The sequence below is a fragment of the Acaromyces ingoldii genome (assembly GCF_003144295.1).
Source record: "Acaromyces ingoldii strain MCA 4198 unplaced genomic scaffold FA10scaffold_7, whole genome shotgun sequence".
NCBI classification, from domain to species: Eukaryota; Fungi; Basidiomycota; class Exobasidiomycetes; order Exobasidiales; family Cryptobasidiaceae; genus Acaromyces; species Acaromyces ingoldii.
Window position 1 is genome coordinate 361,316 of NW_020290253.1, and position 17,551 is coordinate 378,866.

Below are 17,551 nucleotides of genomic sequence, written 5' to 3' on the forward strand. Positions count from 1 at the left end.
CTCCATCGAGACGCGTCCTTCGAAATTACTTTTCTCAAGTCGCGCGCAAGTCACGCACGCGCAGAGATGCACACATAACACAAAGCGTGATTGTATGCAGTCGTTAGAGATTTGAGAGACAAAGGTCCAGGCAAGGCAGAGCGAAACAAATGAGTCTACAGAGCTGAGAAAACGGGGCAAGAGGCAGAGTCCGTGCTTGTTGTTGTTGTTGTGTACCTAGTAATATATGAAAGTCTAGCAGCCCGTCAGCAGCGAATTCTTGGGCCAGGAGTTGCCCGTGTCGCCCCAGACGGTAAAGTTGGGGTTTGTGTATGCGTTCATGTGTCGGTTGATGTAGTCCTTGGTCGGGAAGTCCGAAGGGTCGCACGACATCCTCTCCGAGCCCTTTTGCTGGTAGACGCGGACGTAATCGAATTTCATCTGAGCGGGGAACTCGATTTCGTCCCATACAATCGTCTGGAATTGCTTGGAAATGCCCAGGTTCATGACGATGGCCATGGGCTCGAGGGGGATCAGGCGACGACCGATCTCCATCTCGGGGCGCGCAGGCAGAGCGTCGCCAGTGACGGTCCAGGTGGCCTTGCCGTCGACATACCACGTAATGAAGCTGTCTCCGTTCATCTTGAAGTCGGGCTTGTACTCGAGACCATAAGTGACGTACTTTTCAGCGTCAGTGCCAGGGGCGCCCATGAATCCTCGAGAGGGCACCTGGCTGACGGCCGAGACGGCCTCCTGGTAGGGACCGCCGGTGTAGGTGTTGATCTCGGTCTGTGTGCCGTGGATTTGGTAGGTGCTGTTGACGGGGAAGTAGTCGTTGTCGAACGGAGCAGTCTGGAGCGACTGGCTGGCGTACGAGTGCTTTGCACCGTTCTTGGTCTGAATTTGGGCCTCCAGGACATCCATCTCGGGAGCGCTGCGGGCGACGTTGTTATTTGGCCCAGGGTGGTCTTCGCCAGCGCAGGTGCACGAAGGGTAGCGCATGCCTGGCAGCTTCGACAGCTGACCGTTGGCCGCGTACTGAGCAGTCGAGTCAACGGCGTACGTGGGGCCACCTGCCTTGTTGGTCTGGTTGGGAAGAATGCCCGTGTCGCAGCCCGAGTACGAGTAGGGCCACATGCCGTCGGTGGAGCCCGGATGACCAGGCCTGCCGAGGTTGCCCATCGTCCAAGCGCCAGGCCAGTAGCCCTGGGTCTCTTCGGTGCCCGGCTGGATGATGGAAAACTCGATGTAGCCGCCCTGGAAGCAGAGCTTGTTCCAGCTCTGTACCATGCCCGACTGGAAGTTGAGATTGTGAGCCGGAATGTCGGTCATGGTCAGCACGAGGGCGCCGCCAGTCGTGTTGACCATTTCGGGTGAGTACCATTCGTAGTCGCCCGTGACGCCATACCAGATGTCAGCAGCCTCAAAGAACTGGTCGTCTCCCGGCCAGAACGTCCGTCCCTCTAGAGAAGAAGAAAAAGGAGACGACGGTCAGCAGCAGAAACCAGGACAGGATCGAGAAAGTGAAGGCAGCAGACGCACCTTGTTCGAACTCGTCCGAAAATTGAAGGTTGTAGGTGTTTTTGCTGACCGGCGATGTCCATGTCTTTGCGTCGGTGGGTGTGTCGGGGTCAACAAGGGCCCGGAGACCGACGAGAGAGGCCACCTGGCCGGTGCCGTTTGTGCCACCGAGGTTAAAGGCTCCCTTGGTGCCCACCTTGTCGCGAAGGAGCTGGTAGAGGATCGGGTAGCCGGCGAAGAGCATCAGGAGGGCCAGGACGAGGACGAGGAGGGTGAGGGCATTGAAGAAGCCGCGAGCCGAGATCTTGTTGGAGTGACCATCAACGCCCTTGGGGTCATGCTGCAGCGCGATGGGAATCACGATTAGCCACGAAAGGAGAGGAGGGAGCATGTTGATACCCATGCACTCACGAGGTAGTCGTCGGGCTCGGGACCGCGCATGTCGACGGCCGTGCTCGAGTTGCCGCCGCCGCGGCCCATGGCTGCAGCAGCAGAGCCCGTCGGCCCCGCAAATCGTTCCGAGGTAGACTCGGAACTCTTGCCCTCATCCTCCAGCGTATTTCCGGCATTGGGACGCCTGTTGAGGGGCGAATAGGGCCCGTATTCTCGTCCCCCGACGTTGGCGGCGCCGACCATGCCTGGTGTGGCGGCGTGGCGAGCGAGACTGTGGTCCGACTGCGAGGTAAACGGGTTGCCCGGCTCAACGCCGTGCGAGCTTCCGCTTCCGCTGCCAGCGTACGAAGAGGAATAGAGGGGTGACGTCTGCCCTCTTGGCGAACGCTCTACCCGAGCGTACGACATGCTTCTCTGTTCACAGCCAAGCTTTTGTGGCTATTTGAGAAGCGAAGGAGGATAGGAAAAGGGAAGCGGGAGGACGGGAGGACGGGAGAACAAGAGCGACAAGAATGGTGAAGGCGGAGAGGGAGGAGACGAGATTTAGTGAGAGTAAGGTAAAGGCTGTGTGGCTATTGCACGCTCGGCTGATTTTTCCATGAAACGACAACAGCGATAGCCAAAATACAAAAACCGAACGTGCGCGGCAGCACGGCACACTGAAATGATCTGCAGCTTGGGCAGGCATATCAGAGAAGGAAGACAAGGAAGATTTTCTCCCAATTTAAAAAAACCCTGAAGGCTGTTAGAAAGAAACACGCGCCACGGCAGACTCAAGCTCCAGCACCTATTTATTCCTATTTTGGTACCGATTTGATGGAGATCCAAGGGGTCGTCATCGAGGCATGTTGTAGAAGTAGTGTGCTGCAGCACCATAGCACAAGCTCTTGGTGATGGCTATGAGGATGGTGCTCGCTACAGGGGTGGTCTGAGATCCGAATGCTTTCGAGATGAGGAGTGCGGTGTTGACAGTCACTCGCCGGGTTAGCTTCCGTTATTCATCTCAGGCAAATGGGGCCACTCGGCAAGCTTATGGCCGGTGGCATCCGGACATCCAGAACGCGATTAGGTAGCATTCTCCTCCGACGCTGTTTACCTTCCACAACACAATGAAAAACGCCGATTCGCTTCTCTTTACGCCCGTCCAGGTCGGTCGCTTCCGCCTCGAGCACCGCATCGTCCTGGCGCCCCTGACGAGGCTGAGGAACGTCGGCTTTTCGGCCAATGCGAAACCGGAGCAGAGACTCTATTACGAGCAGAGGAGTTCCAATGGCGGCCTGGTCATCAATGAGGCCACGCTCATCTCACCGCGAGCTAGCGGCAACCGGAAGATGCCAGGCATCTGGGACGAAGAGCTTGCTCGACAGTGGGCACCGATCGTAAAGGCGATCAAGTCAAAGGGCGGCATCGCCGTAGCACAGCTCTGGCACCTAGGCAGGGCCGCTGGCATTAAGTGGAACTATGAGGGAAAGGACTATGAGCCCATTGCTCCGAGTGCGCTCAAGCCATCAGAGAAGGCCGTTCTCCCACGGCCGATGACACTCTCTGAGATTGACCAGACCGTGGAGGAGTATGGCAACGCTGGCCGGCTTGCCATTGAAGTGGCCGGCTTCGACATGGTTGAGATTCACGGTGCCAACGGGTAAGTGGATTGTATGGCAAATGAGGCCACTGAGCGACATGCGTTTTAGCAGTAGCAATCGGCTGACTCATTGTTCAGCTATCTGCTCGATCAATTTCTTCAGAGCGTCAGTAACCATCGAACAGACGACTACGGCGGAACGCTGGAGAACAGGATGAGACTGCCGCTTCGAGTGGCCAAGCACGTTGCCTCCGTCGTTGGGGCCGATCGTCTGGGCTATCGCATCTCTCCGTTCAGTGATATTCAGAGTGAGTCATTCAGCCACTCAGCGTGTTCCTCTTCGATTCTCTCTCAGTCACTGTTGATCGCTACAGACATGAGAGAAAAGGTGCCCCTGGATACCTTCTTACCCTTTGTCAAGGAACTCCTGCGAACAGTTCCAGATCTCGCCTATATCCACTACGTCGAGCCGCGCGTAGCGGGCATAGATGACCGAAAAGCTGCGCTTACTCCGGACGACGACATCGGGCCGGTGCGACAAGCGATCAAGAAGCACAATGCCGACAAGGGAAAGCACGTGGTTCTCATCGCCGCCGGTGGCTACAACGCCGACAACTCCGCCGACCACGCCAATCGGACGGGCGATCTCATTGCCTATGGACGTTACTTCATCTCCAATCCTGATCTTCCCGAAAGACTCAAGAATGGCTGGCCATTGCAACACTACGACAGGCCGACATTCTACGTCGGTGATGCAAGAGGTGCGTGCTAGAAAGGAGAGACTTGCATGGTCCAGGCTTTCCCTGGAGCTGGCTGCTGACAACTCCCGCCACTGAAGGCTACGTTGATTATCTCACCTATGAAAATGCAGGGAATGCGACCAAAGCCAGGCTGTAGACGGCTTTTAACTGCTCATGTAGACTAGAAAGATTGCGAGTCGCGTTGCTAAATGCCGACTTATCGCGGAGTCAGAGATGATGGATTTTGATTCTTGATTACTAATCTGATCGGCCTCTGCTCTGCTAGATTGGAAGGAGAAGAGCAGAAAAAAAAAGGAAGAAAAAAAAAAAGGTTCTGGGTTGCCTGATGCTGGTTCTGCCAGTGGCTAAGCGTGCAAGTTCCGGTCTGTGCCTTACGTTGGCAAACCTTCTCTACTGTTTCTCCATCGCCGGCAACCGGTCATTGGGACGATACGCTACCCCATCTCTTGGACGATTAGGTCACCTGAGTTGGCCTTCGCGCATCACAAAGGGGTGAGTGTCTCGCTGTCGTTGATCGCTCTCGATCGTCACGCGACCAGATTTCGTCTCTTCGGATCGTTTCGCAGTTGGAAGCATGCCATAGCCTTGAAGCCGAAATATGTTTTTGCTCACTGGTTGCTCCTTTCATCCTGTTCTACCAGACTCTTGATCTCAAGTGCCTTATCGCGATAGAGGGGACTTACCGCGGGCAGAGAAGAGGAAGAAGCGCAAGAGCAAGAGCAAGAGCGAGAGCGACGGGAAGAAGAAGCCCGAGAAGAGGAGAGGAGATCAGCCATCATGTCATCAGAAACGGCCCTCATCGCCGTGGAGGAGGAGATCGACTACGAGGGGCTCGGCGATGACGTTCCGTTTCACATCAACATGGTGGCGGGAGCTTTTGCAGGTATCAGCGAGCATGCGTTTATGTTCCCGGTCGACTTGATCCGGGTGAGTTGCCATTCTTTCTCTCCACCCACTCGAGGAGGAAAGCACGAAGGAAGAGCAGCACATTGACTCTGCCTCGAAACAGACACGGATGCAGGTCCTCTCTGCCACACCAACAGCTACATACACAGGTGTCGCGCAGGCGTTGTCTCGGATCAGCAGCCTGGAGGGAGCACGCGCGCTCTGGAGGGGTGTCGCTTCGGTCATCATGGGCGCTGGGCCCGCGCATGCAGTCTATTTTGGCACATACGAAGCCGTCAAGGACTTTACGGGCGGGAATCGAGCAGGGCATCAATTTGCGAGCACAGGTGAGTGGCCGCTTTCTCTGTGGAGACGAATGGAGGAGAGCGAGGCGAGAAGGGGTGCTGACACCTCGATGCGAACGCCTTCCCTTCAGCGTTTGCCGGCGCATCAGCAACAATTGCATCGGAGATCTTCATGAACCCATTCGATGGTGAGTTGTGCACCAGCCATCCCCAGATCTTCCTCTGTTCTCAATGTTCCACTCCATATCCATCAGTCATCAAGCAGCGGATGCAGATGCACGGCTCTGCGCACCGCTCCGTTGTCGACTGCGCACGCAAGGTCTACGCGGCTGAGGGCCTTCGGGCATTCTACGTCTCATACCCAACAACGCTGGCCATGTCAGTGCCTTTTACCGCTGTCCAGTTCTCCGTCTATGAATGGGCGAAAAAGGTGATGAATCCTTCGGGAAGTTACTCGCCCATCACCCACGTCACTGCCGGTGGCTTCTCGGGCGCCGTGGCAGCAGCCGTGACGACACCCTTGGACGTAGCAAAGACGTTGCTGCAAACAAAGGGAAACAGCAGCGACCCGGCAATCCGAAATGCCTCGGGCATGATCGACGCCTTCCGAATCATCAAGCAGCGCGAAGGTCTTCGCGGCTTTGCCAGAGGGCTCAGCCCCCGAGTGCTCACTTTCATGCCCTCCAACGCCCTCTGCTGGCTTAGCTATGAAGGATTCCGCTTCTTCCTCAACGAGAGACAAAAGAACCTCTAGACGGCTCACGCCTTCCTCATCCGACCACTACCACTACTACCCTACCACTTCTGCTACCTTAGCATCCTACGCGCACTCTACTCTGTACTACCTTCTCCTACTTTTCTCCCTCGTTCACTTACTCTCTCTCCGTGTCTGCGACTACGCGAATCTTTCAGGTCTTTGCAAGTCAAACAATAGCAAAACGTCAACATTAGGAGATGACGAATTCATAAAGCGAGTGCGCACCAGCAACAGCAGCATCTTTCAACAATCCGCCGCCGGTGCACGAGTACAGATCGTTCTCTAGGAGGATGAAGGGTGGAAAGCAGGCTACATGCTGTCAGAATTTGAAGATGCCAATCGTCTGCTTGATGCCGTCATAGACGGCGGTGTTGTTGAGGGGAATGTACTGCCTCGTCGTAATTTTGATGATCTCCTGCGCCGCCACGCCACCGAGGAACGCCGCTGTGCTTGGCAGATCGCCATGTCCGGACCTGGCACTGTAATCAAACTTCTCGTCAGCCCTCACAAAACAAAGTGCTCTTCTTCCGATCCGCGACAAAGGAGCGATTGCAGACTCACAACTCTTTGCAAGCATCAAAGACCATCTCTCGTTCCTCATCGTCCTTGACACCCAGTCGATCACAAACTTCTGCCGAGTCGCTGATCATGTCGGCCTCGTCCGCAGATTCCCGCTTCATCTTCACTACGTCTTCCTCTACCTCCTTTAGGTCGCCCAAAGATGCGCCCGTGATAGAGCGGGTGAATGCGACGCTCGAACCAGGGAATCGGCCGCCGCGCTTCGTGTAGAACTCGTCGGCCGTAAGGAGGGAAATGTGCTGAGGGATAGTGACGGGGTTGATGGGGTCCATGAAGCCCATGGCTATCGATGCAGACAGGGTGATTCAGTCACTCTCTTTCGTCGTTTGCGATAAAGCAAAGAGGGGTAGTGGACTCACCGATGGCTTCCTGAGCAGGCGAATTGAGGCTCTCTCTGATGCTCTTTCCACGGACAAGATGAAGGTAGGCCGCATGCTTTGCAAAGCTCTCAATCTCCTGATCAGAGATGACGCCGTCGGGCAGCTTGGCCTCTGCGAGGACCTTGGCTAGGTGCAGCTTCAGTGCAGCGATGTCCTGTGATGACTTGGCCTTGTAGAGCTTTTGGAGCTCGATGTATGTCGCAGATAGAGCCTTCATATCGGGCAGCGACCCCGGAAGAGGCAAGTGACCATCGCCGCCCGGTGGACTATCCGTCGAAGATGCCTGGACGAAGCTCTTTAATGCTCGAATCAAGATCCAAAAGTTTGTTGACTGGACATTTACGGCTGTGTCAGCTTCGACATCCCTTGCAAATTGGAAAGAGTGAGTGCGAACATACCTTTGAGGAAATGTGTTCGCAGGCGTCATCGGCAAAGAGTGTCTTTACGTCATGGGGTACATGGTCATCTGCTGTATTTGCGATCGGACGCCAGATGTGCTGGCCGAGGGCGTTGACTGCCTCATCGATGTTTTCGGCGTCTGGATTGTCTCTCTTTCTAAAGGCGTTGATTAGGTCGCTGAAAGCTTTGCGGTCCTTGGAAGGCACTGGGAGTGCCCCACCATGCTACGAATTGAGAGTCTAAGCCGAAAGAGAAAGGGAAAATGATAGGAGCACTTTCGCGCTGTTGACCTACCGAAGACTTCCATTCTTCGAGCTTCCGAAGAAGGATGACGACAAAGGGGATGTGACTGAATTCCATCGAGTCTTGCGGCTCGATATTGAACGAGCGGGCGAATGTCTTCAGTGTTGGCCAAGGAGACGTCAAGCGCAGATCGATTGTATTTTCCGGGTGCGTCTCGATGACTGCAGGATGTGAGCTCTAGCATACGCTGTAGCGGTGCTCTAGATGCGACTCACTTCCAAGCTCTTTGACCTGCACCCTCACTTCGCCCACCAGACCAGCACCTCGAACCGCCATGAGCGGTACATTCGCCTCCCAAGCCGTGTCAGAGAGCGGCAAAAGGACATCGGGCGCCTGGTTGGTCGCTACGACGAGCGAGTAGGTACCAGAGGCCAGTGCCTCCTTTGCTCTCTTCACGAACTCCTTTGGATCCTGCACAGTGTCCTCCAAGATGATCAGATGAATGTCACACGAGAGCGAGGAGTTTGCGAAAAACCCACCTCGTGGATAGCGTAGCCCTTTACGCTGGGATTGAGCTCGCACAAAGTCTTGATCTCCTCCTCTGCCCTGCTTTTTCCCTTGGAGTCAGGCTCGATGAAGAAGTTGTTCCCCACGTCGAAGTCCGTCACATTCTGGCCATCGAGGATCGTGAATGCGCCGATGCCAGGCAGGACCAGGTTCTTCAATACACATGCAGAGAGGTAGGAGCCCCCAATACAGAGGACGTGAGCTGACTCGAGCGACTTCTGGCCCGAGGAAGCCCACAGACGCAGCTGCCGGTCGTAGCGCTGGGTATGCGCGCCCGGTCGCTCGTGGTTGGCCATCGACGACGAGCTGAACGGACAATGTCATGAGTATATATTGTCTGCGCTCTTCTTTCGGCACGCCCACAATCTCACCTAGCCGCAGCATCCACCATTGTGATGTTCACGCTCCTTGTAGCTGTCGAACGGGATCAAGGAGGAAGAGGAGCAGGGGCTGGTGATTGATGCTCGACGAGAAACACACGGCGGTAATTACAGAAAAAGTGGAGCGTGCACGCGCTTCACTTCTTCTTCACCAAGCTCCCTCGACGCTGTGGTGGGCGACTGCTGGAGGGGCGATGATGCGGGGCGCCCTCTTCGTTGCCTTCACCGCTCTTCTGGCCATCTTCGTCTACCGTCTCATCTCTGTTCTCAGCACTAAGCGAGTTGAGAAGCGAAGAGAAGCCGACGAGCCATGCAGGGTTGCAATCTTCCTGGGGTCTGGTGAGTGTCTTCTGAGAACACCTCCAGAGAGAAGTTCGCAGCTGACAGCTGCACAAAAGGCGGCCACACGACAGAGCTCCTTCAGCTGCTCTCTGCACTTCCCCCAAAGAGGTACACACCTCGTCTCTACATCATCTCCGAGGGAGACCGCTTCAGTCGAGCCAAGGCCATCGAACACGAGGCTTCCTGGTCACTGCCCAACGACAGCGACGGCGGCGGCTCACAACAGAAGCAACAGCCGGCTCATTACAGTTTCGTAGAGCTGCCGCGAGCTCGCAAGGTACACCAGTCTTTTCTCTCTGCACCTGCATCGGTTGTACTGGCGCTGGCCGCCTGCATGCGGCAGTTTGTATGGAAGAGAACCGAGCTCGACGTTATTCTCATGAACGGCCCTGGCACCTGTGTCCCCATCATGCTCACAGTCTATGTCCAGAGAGTGAGTGTGGAAGAGTCTCTCTTTCCCGCCTCGCCGTGCTCTCTGACCCGCTTGCCCCACCATGACAGTTCTGCGGCATGCACTCGCCCCGCCTCATCTACGTCGAGTCGTTTGCTCGCGTAAGGACGCTGAGCCTCACCGCCAAACTCCTCCGACCATTTGTCGACCGCTTTGTCTTACAATGGCCCCAAAACCCCTCTGTATCTGGGGCAGACGTCCACAAATCATGGCTGGTCTGATAGAAAGAATATCGGCTTCATTTCATTGGTTTGAAACCTCAGAGGTGCCGTGTGGGCAGAGGCTAGATGCAGCAACCTTGAGATACTACTGGTACAGGTGATGGAGAAGAGAGCCTCGAGAAGAAGAGAAGGAGGGAGGACGAGAATGTCTGCCTCTAGCCAGAGGTGCTGCCACAGGTGAATGGCGACTTGACCGAACCAGTTGCGTACTCGTCGCGCTAGAGATGAGAGGAATAGTCAGCAGTGTGCTCTTCATTGTCGCTGCTGGGCCGCAACGAGAATACACTTACAATATCTTCGATGCTGGCATAGAGACCAGCAACGACGACGGTGAAGCCAATGATGATCGACAGGGTGCTCGCAAAGGCGTGGAACATGCTAGTCTTGCTCCCGAAGATGCTCGTGCCCTTCTTGCGGAGGAGGATCCACCACATGAACCCAGGCCAGAAGAACGAGTAGCCAGAGATGAACAGACTCGAGATGATGGACAGCATGTCGGAGAAGAAGGGAATCGCTTCGGCGACGATCCAGGCAAAGAGGGTGATGGCGGCAATGATGCCCAGCCACCAGGCCCAGCCCTTGACGGTGTTGATGTAGACGTGCTTGGTTCCCTGGAACATGCGCATGTGGGCATATCGGCCGGCCACCTGCGAGTTGATGGAGCCCGAGATGAAGACGACGGGAATGGCAACGCCCCAGGCAGCCTTCTCGAACTTGCCGCCAGCGCTCAGCAGCGCGGGCGACTCGACACTGGATCCGACAAAGCTGTAGATGACGGCGCCCGTGACGGTGTAGATGAAGATCTCAATGAGGCCCAGAGCCCAAATTGACTTGACAAAGTCCTTTGGCCTGTGCATCTCCGACATAAACGAGGGCTGGCAGGCCGCAAAGGAGTAGGCAAAGACGATGTTGGTGACCGCGACAAAGGCCTTCTTGAACGAGACCGGCTCCTGGGGGAACGCGTGCCAGTCGGCGTTGGCCAGGCCACCAGGCAGCTTCTGGCCCTGGATGCCGGTGCCGATCATGGTGATGAGGATGGCGAGGCAGATGGACGCAAAGTCGATGTAGCCCAGCACCGCCATGTCGTGGAACGTAGGAGGGAGCGCGACGAGATAGAGAATGATGGCGGAAATGACACCGAACGCCAAGCTGCAGATGTGCGTCGTACTGAGGGCGTTCCACAGCTCCGTGCCCGTGAGGACGTGAGAAGCGGTAACAAAGGATAGGTAGATGACAAAGATGACACCGAAGATGTCCTTGCCAATCTTGCCAAAGAAGAGGTAGCCGACCTGGTCGTAGTGCACCACCTCGGGGTATTTGAGACAGGTGAGGCCGACGATGTACGACGTGTAGATGGCAATCAAGCCGATGCCGACGGTCACAATGACGGCGGGGACCATGCCGAGGGTGGCGAAAACGCTGCTCGGTCTCTTTTTGAGCCACCGGGCAACAGAACTCAAGAGAGGAGCGTGGCAGAACTCACCTCGGCATGCTCAACGAACCCAGAGCGATGGCTTCGACAATGAGGCAGATGGTGAGCCTTTGCCAGCTGAGCTTGTGCATATTCTGCGCGCCCTTGCGCTCCCTCTCATCGGCGAAGCGGTAGTCCTCAGTCAGCTGCTCCTCGCCTCCATCCTTTGGTTCAGAGACGCCATTCTTTTCCTTGTTGGAGCTCGTCGTGGGGGATCCCGCCTCGAGCCTGGCGGCCTCGAGCGAGTTGGCCTCCGTCAGGTCCCCCATGTCGGTTGCAGGCGTCGCGTGCGTTGTCATTTGCCCTGCAAGCGTTTGGCGCGAAGGTGTCTGTGTGTCTGTCTGTCTAGAATAGCAATATACTGGCGGCCCAGGGAGTGAACGGCGAGCACAAGAGACGGAGTCGCGAGTTCAAGAGTGGCAGAAGTTAGAGAGGAGGTCGGACCGGTGATGATGGGTTGATGACAAGGGGTGCAAGTGCCTCTTGCCAAACGAGCGAGGAACGTAAAAAGGAACAGACAGTTGCTCAAAGTGGGTCAAGAAGGCTAAGTTTAGTCAATCAATCAATCAGGGCATCATGAGGACCGCAGAAACGAGAAGAAAGGGGTAAGACACTGCCGTGCTGCCCGTTGGAAAGAATTTTCACTAAAATCTGCATTGACTGGTCGAAGTGAGGACGTACGGGTGGAAGCTCCGCGAGGCAGTCCTATCGACCGTTCCTGCCCCCCTCCCCCCTCTCTCTGCCTCCCTCGCTTGCAAATCTGCTGATAAGGATACAGTGAGCAAACGACGCCCGATACCCAAGTCTATCTATCCATGGTCAACGGATGACGCGCTCTTCTCGGCTTGACTCGATAAGAGAGATCGACGCTATGGGTACGGTACCGTCGTCATCCAGCGGAATGAACCCTCGGTCTATTTCTTTTGAATCTCTCCAGAGATCAAATCAAACATGAACGCCGATTTGCCTTTCCGCTCGAGATTAGACCCGGCGGCGGAATTTAGCGAGGAAAAGGACTTTTTAACAAGCCTAGTGCATTAGTATTCTTCATGTGCGGTGCAAAACTACTGCTACTGCTACTAACTAGTACACAACTCAATGAATTCGGTTGTTTGGAGCTAGGCTAAGGCGAGCCGGCCGCGGGTTATTTTTCCAAGACTGGCCCTGCTCCAATGACCCCGCAATAGCACTCTGTCGACACAGTGGCATGACGACGGGGGGCAGACCTGCAGTCGTACGAGGACCGGCTCAGCACTCATGACACGACTGGATAAAGCGGTCCTCGCGGCGTCAGGTCCGTTCCATGCGCTCGAGGTCATGTCATGCAAAACGGCGCAGGGAACCCCGTGCGCTCCCCCGCACGGCGAATGGGCCGAACCGCCAGGGACGACATCGGACCCCATGCTTAAGCCAAGAGGGAGCACCGGTTGTTGATCCGTAATCTCAATTTGGTATACGGTGCCTGATGTGATTACCAGCCAACATTAGGAAGAGAAAGATAGCGGTGACAAGGGGAGAGGTACGAGACAAAAGAAAGCGGAACGGAGTCTTGGTCATTTCGAAGAATAAAGAAGAGGTGAAAAAGGAAGAGGAAGGGTGGATGGGGCAACTGTAGGTGCACGACTAAGAGGTGAGATCATCCTTCCAGCTTTGTCGCGACACATCTCCTTTCTTTCTTTGTCCGGACCGTCTACTCCTCGAGGGGCTCGCCCTCCTCCTCGTAGACACCCTCCTCGTCGCCGTCGTCGGCAGCGGCGGCCTCGTACTGCTGGTACTCGGAGATGAGGTCCTGCAGGTTCGACTCGGCCTCGGTGAACTCCATCTCGTCCTAGGATAGGGAAGAGTTTTGCGTCAGTCATCGAGACATCGAGTGAATTAATGGATTCAGTGCCTGACTCACCATGCCCTCGCCAGTGTACCAGTGGAGGAAGGCCTTCCTCCTGAACATCATGCTGAACTGGTCGGCGACCCTCTTGAAGAGCTCCTGGATGGCCGTCGAGTTTCCAATGAAGGTGACCGACATCTTGAGGCCTCGGGGAGGAATGTCGCAGTGAGCCGTCTGGACGTTGTTGGGAATCCACTCGACAAAGTACGACGAGTTCTTGGTCTGGATGTTCTGCATCTGGTCCTCGACCTCCTTCATCGAGACCTTGCCGCGGAAGTAGGCGGCCACCGTCAGGTAGCGGCCGTGGCGAGGGTCGCAGGCGGCCATCATGTTCTTGGCGTCGAACATCTGCGACGTCAGCTCGGGGACGGACACTGCGCGGTACTGCTGGCTGCCGCGAGCAGTAAGGGGGGCAAAGCCGACCATGAAGAAGTGCAGACGGGGGAAGGGCACTGTTAGGAAAGAGGAAAAGGAGAAGAGGCAAGACGAGAGGGGAATGTCAGAACAAGCGTCGAAGTGAGGTCATAGAGAGATACGCACCCATGTTGACGGCCAGCTTCCTCAGGTCAGAGTTGAGCTGGCCAGGGAAACGGAGGCAGGTGGTGATGCCCGACATGACGATGGAGACGAGGTGGTTAAGGTCGCCGTACTTGGGCGTGGTCAGCTTGAGGGTCCGGAAGCAGATGTCGTACAGGGCCTCGTTGTCGATGCAGAACGTCTCGTCACTGTTCTCGACGAGCTGGTGGACGGAGAGGGTGGCGTTGTAGGGCTCCACGACAGTGTCCGAGACCTTGGGCGAGGGCATGACCGAGAAGGTGGCCATCATTCGGTCGGGGTACTCTTCGCGGATCTTGGAGATGAGCAGTGTGCCCATGCCAGCACCCGTGCCACCGCCGAGCGAGTGGGTGATCTGGAAGCCCTGCAGCATGTCACAGTTCTCGGCCTCCTTGCGAACGACGTCAAGGACAGAGTCGACAAGCTCGGCACCTATCGAAGACACTCTCTCAGATGAGCGGGCGAAGGCAGACAACCTCGCGTCCCCTTTTCGCTTACTCACCCTCCGTGTAGTGGCCCTTGGCCCAGTTGTTACCGGCGCCGCTCTGGCCAAAGACAAAGTTGTCGGGCCTGAAGATGTTGCCCATGGGACCCGAACGGACAGAGTCCATTGTACCAGGCTCCAGGTCGACGAGGACAGCACGGGGCACATACTTCTGACCCGAGGCTTCGTTGCTGGAGGGGAGAGTGGGCCGAGAAGCATGAGCACGGTGAAGCTCTCAAGCACAGCATGTAGGCTGGCAACTCACTAGTAGACGTTGATGCGCTCCAGCTGGAGATCGGACGTGCCGTGGTAGGCGCCCGAGGAGTCGATTCCGTGCTCGTCGGACAGCACCTCCCAGAACTTGGCACCTTTTGATCGAAGATTACTCGCCGTCAATTAATGCCATTCCACCTCACCAATACCATCACCATCACCATCACCATCCCCTCTCTTTGGGCCGCTGATGCTCACCGACTTGGTTGCCGCACTGGCCCGTCTGCAGATGAACGATTTCCCTCATCTTGGCAAGTCAGAGACTGATAACAGAAAGGGGGAAGGGAAAAGGGGACGGGTCTGTGAGATCGATTTGGCATTAGTAAGTGGTCTTCGGCCGCCACGGCCTACCGTCACCATCACTCACATTTGTCGATCGGTTGGAGGGAAGGAGCGAGAAAAGGTGAGCGGGCGTGCTTGGATCAGAGGAGGAACCAATAGAGAGCGTGAAGAGGCAATGGCAAGGCCTCAAAAAATAGCTGAGAATGAGAGGGCCGGGGAGCCAGCGAAGAAACGGAATAAACTATTGTTTGGGTACAACAAACGGCCTCGCTTGCTGGACAGTTGAATACAGCGTTAGCTCCTCGTATTTCAAAAACTCATGCATCCGAAAAGAACAACAGAACTCTGCGCGTCGCACTCACGCGTCAGGCTCGTGGGCTCTAATCCAGTACGCTCATCCCTTTATTATTGAGTTCCGCGCCTTGACCCCCTGCTGACGATCTCTTTTGGAGGCGATACCACCGACACCACCATCACCCGCTACCAGGTGCCTCTGTTAGAGTCGCAAAGAGACACGAAGTATGGGTTTATCCCACTTTTATTGGGAGCTTCAGAAGAAAGCGGACAAATGAAAGAGGTGCATGCATAAGCGTATTAAGGCTTTTTAGGCTGCCCTTTGTTTGGTGCTATCTGGCCAGTTATTGAAAGTGGCAATGTGGATTTGAGAGACCCAAGCGGCCAGACCGGAACGGACAGAATCACATGCTCAGCGCCACTGGAGAGCACTCTGGGTGTTGGTATCGTTCAGCGCGGACGACCCAGACAAGAAAAGCTTTCGTGCCATTCTTGTTATTGTCCTTCGTGATAACGAGCTTCAGGCGGCGATCTTTGACGTATGACTTTGGAGACACACCATCCCTCCTTGTTCATGCTAGACGATCTCGCTGTGCGGAACTCTCGAGAACCAAGCACGCTTACGAGTGCGTCTGCCGTCACCAGCCACTCGTCAAGCGACACTCCACAAATGAGCGTTCACACTGGAAGTTCCTGTCGAAGCAAGGCCCCTACTTCTCCTCATCGTGCAATCAGCACAACATCGGCACTAGAAGCAATTTTGGCTTCATCACAGTATCCCTCGATATCAAAGTGGTATCGATTAGCCCTGCTCAAAAGGTCTCTGTGCCTTTGGTGGTGGCCGCGAGGGCAATTGAATAATCGCAAGAAAGCGCACGGTACACCTACCCTCTGGCCTTTGCTACATTACTCAGCTTTCCTTGCAGTGTCATGGTCGTCTCCCCATAGCTGGATTTCTGCCGAAGAACAAGTCTGGCTTTAATATACTACTCTGGCCTTCCACCTCACGAGATTTTCGGATGTGTCCAATCGAAGTCTCTGTGAGGGTAGTTTGGAAGCAGTAATTCGGAGAGAATTAGCAGAGAATTAGCAGCAAACGGTTCGGATGCAAAGGGCTGTGTAACAAGCTCTACGGGCAAGCATTGTTCACACTATCTTGAGAGAAGGGGAGGGCGCTGCTTCAACCGGACCCGTCATGCCAACTTGAATCTCCGATTTCAGGAACGCGACCGGAGAAGGAGAAACCAGACGGATTAAAAGGTGCAAGAAGCCCTGTCGTCGTATGTGTGAGCTAAAGTGGAACGAACGAGATCTAGAATTGGACACGCTCGAAGGCAGTGCAAATCATTCTATGCGCCCTTTCGTTCCTGCCAGGCTGTGCCTATCCTGCCACATTATAAAGTCTCAACGTCCCCATTACCCTCTCTCCATGAGCTAGCACAGACATGTCTGACGCCGAGCACGGCAAAGCAGAATCCTTGGCCTCTACGGACCACAATGCTGCAAAGCAAGGCCCGCCTCGCCGGCGCCGATTCTTGCTCGCTGGGTTGACCGCGTTGGCCGTCTTGGTCGTCGTTGGCCTTGCCGTTGGTCTGGGCGTTGGGCTGACTCTTCGCAACAAGAATTCCGATGACGGTGGAGATAGCGACGAGTCGAATGACCTTCCCGTCGTAAACAACAGCAGCACCAATGCCTCCGCCTACTGGAGACCAGCGGTGGGCGTCACTTGGAATTATCAGCTGCTGGATCCGCTCACTAGCACGTCCACTCAAGGCATCCAAGTGTGGGACATCGACCTGTTCAACAACGACGCCGACATCATCACCGGCTTGCAGTCCAACGGAGCGCACGTCGTCTGCTATTTTTCGGCCGGTAGCTACGAGGACTGGCGGCCGGACAAGGGCGCCTTCGACGAGACGACCGACCTGGGGAAGCCACTGCAAGGGTGGGCTGGCGAGCGCTGGCTCAACACGTCCTCGCAAAACGTCCGCAAAATCATGCAGGCTCGCCTCGACATGGCCGTGTCGAAACACTGCGACGGTGTCGACCCAGACAACATCGACGCCTATGCCAATGCCAATGGCCTCGGCATGACGCAAGCCGATGCAATCGACTACGTGACCTTCCTCGCCGAGCAGGCGCACGCACGCAACCTATCCGTCGGCCTCAAGAATGCCGGCGCAATCGTCCACAACGTCATCGACATTGTCGACTTCAGCGTCAACGAGCAGTGCACGCAGTACAGCGAATGCGGCACCTACGCCCCGTTCATCGAACAGGGCAAGCCCGTCTTCCATGTCGAGTACCCAAAGGGCGACAAGACAAACAACAATCAGACGGTCGACATATCCAAGTACTGTTCGGACCCAGCCGCAAAGGACTTTTCGACCATCATCAAGAATATGAACCTCGACTCGTGGCTCCAGACCTGTTGATTGAGCCTGTACACCCTCTTCTCTCACTTGTAGTATATGGGAAATCTTATCTATACGGCTCCAGTCAGCGAACACCGGTTTTTTCTCCGAGAGTGGACGCCAAGGAAGAGAGAGCACGCCACCACAC

At 55.7% G+C, this 17,551-nt stretch overlaps 8 protein-coding genes across 8 annotated transcripts; 4 read left to right on the forward strand and 4 right to left on the reverse strand.

Moving 5' to 3' along the window:
• Positions 1 to 234: 234 nt before the first annotated feature.
• On the reverse strand, positions 235 to 2,136 carry FA10DRAFT_273200 (beta-glucan synthesis-associated; the record flags this gene model as incomplete). The annotated part of the gene is made up of 3 exons (XM_025523158.1): positions 235 to 1,442; positions 1,522 to 1,840; positions 1,912 to 2,136. 3 exons carry the CDS (start codon positions 2,134 to 2,136, stop codon positions 235 to 237), a joined length of 1,752 nt encoding a protein of 583 aa, XP_025374619.1.
• Positions 2,137 to 2,725: 589 nt separating this feature from the next.
• Positions 2,726 to 4,449, forward strand: FA10DRAFT_269373 (FMN-linked oxidoreductase). Its single transcript, XM_025522729.1, has 4 exons — positions 2,726 to 3,535; positions 3,614 to 3,783; positions 3,850 to 4,236; positions 4,314 to 4,449. Exons 1-4 carry the CDS (start codon positions 3,003 to 3,005, stop codon positions 4,370 to 4,372), a joined length of 1,149 nt encoding a protein of 382 aa, XP_025374620.1. The 5' UTR covers positions 2,726 to 3,002; the 3' UTR covers positions 4,373 to 4,449.
• Positions 4,450 to 4,626: 177 nt separating this feature from the next.
• FA10DRAFT_269374 (putative MRS4-protein of the mitochondrial carrier family) lies at positions 4,627 to 6,613 on the forward strand. The gene is made up of 4 exons (XM_025522730.1): positions 4,627 to 5,163; positions 5,246 to 5,468; positions 5,558 to 5,614; positions 5,681 to 6,613. Exons 1-4 carry the CDS (start codon positions 5,014 to 5,016, stop codon positions 6,178 to 6,180), a joined length of 930 nt encoding a protein of 309 aa, XP_025374621.1. The 5' UTR covers positions 4,627 to 5,013; the 3' UTR covers positions 6,181 to 6,613.
• Positions 6,379 to 8,830, reverse strand: FA10DRAFT_269376 (hypothetical protein). The gene is made up of 8 exons (XM_025522731.1): positions 8,723 to 8,830; positions 8,324 to 8,657; positions 8,060 to 8,255; positions 7,836 to 8,005; positions 7,541 to 7,765; positions 7,122 to 7,473; positions 6,745 to 7,045; positions 6,379 to 6,662 (listed from the first exon to the last, which is right to left on the reverse strand). Exons 1-8 carry the CDS (start codon positions 8,740 to 8,742, stop codon positions 6,503 to 6,505), a joined length of 1,758 nt encoding a protein of 585 aa, XP_025374622.1. The 5' UTR covers positions 8,743 to 8,830; the 3' UTR covers positions 6,379 to 6,502.
• Positions 8,831 to 8,882: 52 nt separating this feature from the next.
• FA10DRAFT_269377 (oligosaccharide biosynthesis protein Alg14 like protein) lies at positions 8,883 to 9,762 on the forward strand. The gene is made up of 3 exons (XM_025522732.1): positions 8,883 to 9,070; positions 9,130 to 9,506; positions 9,575 to 9,762. Exons 1-3 carry the CDS (start codon positions 8,929 to 8,931, stop codon positions 9,743 to 9,745), a joined length of 690 nt encoding a protein of 229 aa, XP_025374623.1. The 5' UTR covers positions 8,883 to 8,928; the 3' UTR covers positions 9,746 to 9,762.
• Positions 9,746 to 11,751, reverse strand: FA10DRAFT_269378 (hypothetical protein). The gene is made up of 3 exons (XM_025522733.1): positions 11,229 to 11,751; positions 10,036 to 11,164; positions 9,746 to 9,963 (listed from the first exon to the last, which is right to left on the reverse strand). Exons 1-3 carry the CDS (start codon positions 11,483 to 11,485, stop codon positions 9,901 to 9,903), a joined length of 1,449 nt encoding a protein of 482 aa, XP_025374624.1. The 5' UTR covers positions 11,486 to 11,751; the 3' UTR covers positions 9,746 to 9,900.
• A 770-nt stretch (positions 11,752 to 12,521) lies between these two features.
• On the reverse strand, positions 12,522 to 14,853 carry FA10DRAFT_269379 (the binding mode of Epothilone A On A,B-tubulin By electron crystallography). Its single transcript, XM_025522734.1, has 7 exons — positions 14,781 to 14,853; positions 14,612 to 14,713; positions 14,406 to 14,508; positions 14,159 to 14,331; positions 13,642 to 14,088; positions 13,117 to 13,553; positions 12,522 to 13,044 (listed from the first exon to the last, which is right to left on the reverse strand). The coding sequence occupies exons 2-7, from the start codon at positions 14,658 to 14,660 to the stop codon at positions 12,907 to 12,909; spliced, it is 1,347 nt and encodes a 448-aa protein (XP_025374625.1). The 5' UTR covers positions 14,661 to 14,713; positions 14,781 to 14,853; the 3' UTR covers positions 12,522 to 12,906.
• Positions 14,854 to 16,348: 1,495 nt separating this feature from the next.
• Positions 16,349 to 17,502, forward strand: FA10DRAFT_269381 (hypothetical protein). Its single transcript, XM_025522735.1, has one exon. The coding sequence runs from the start codon at positions 16,435 to 16,437 to the stop codon at positions 17,422 to 17,424; it is 990 nt and encodes a 329-aa protein (XP_025374626.1). The 5' UTR covers positions 16,349 to 16,434; the 3' UTR covers positions 17,425 to 17,502.
• Positions 17,503 to 17,551: the final 49 nt, after the last annotated feature.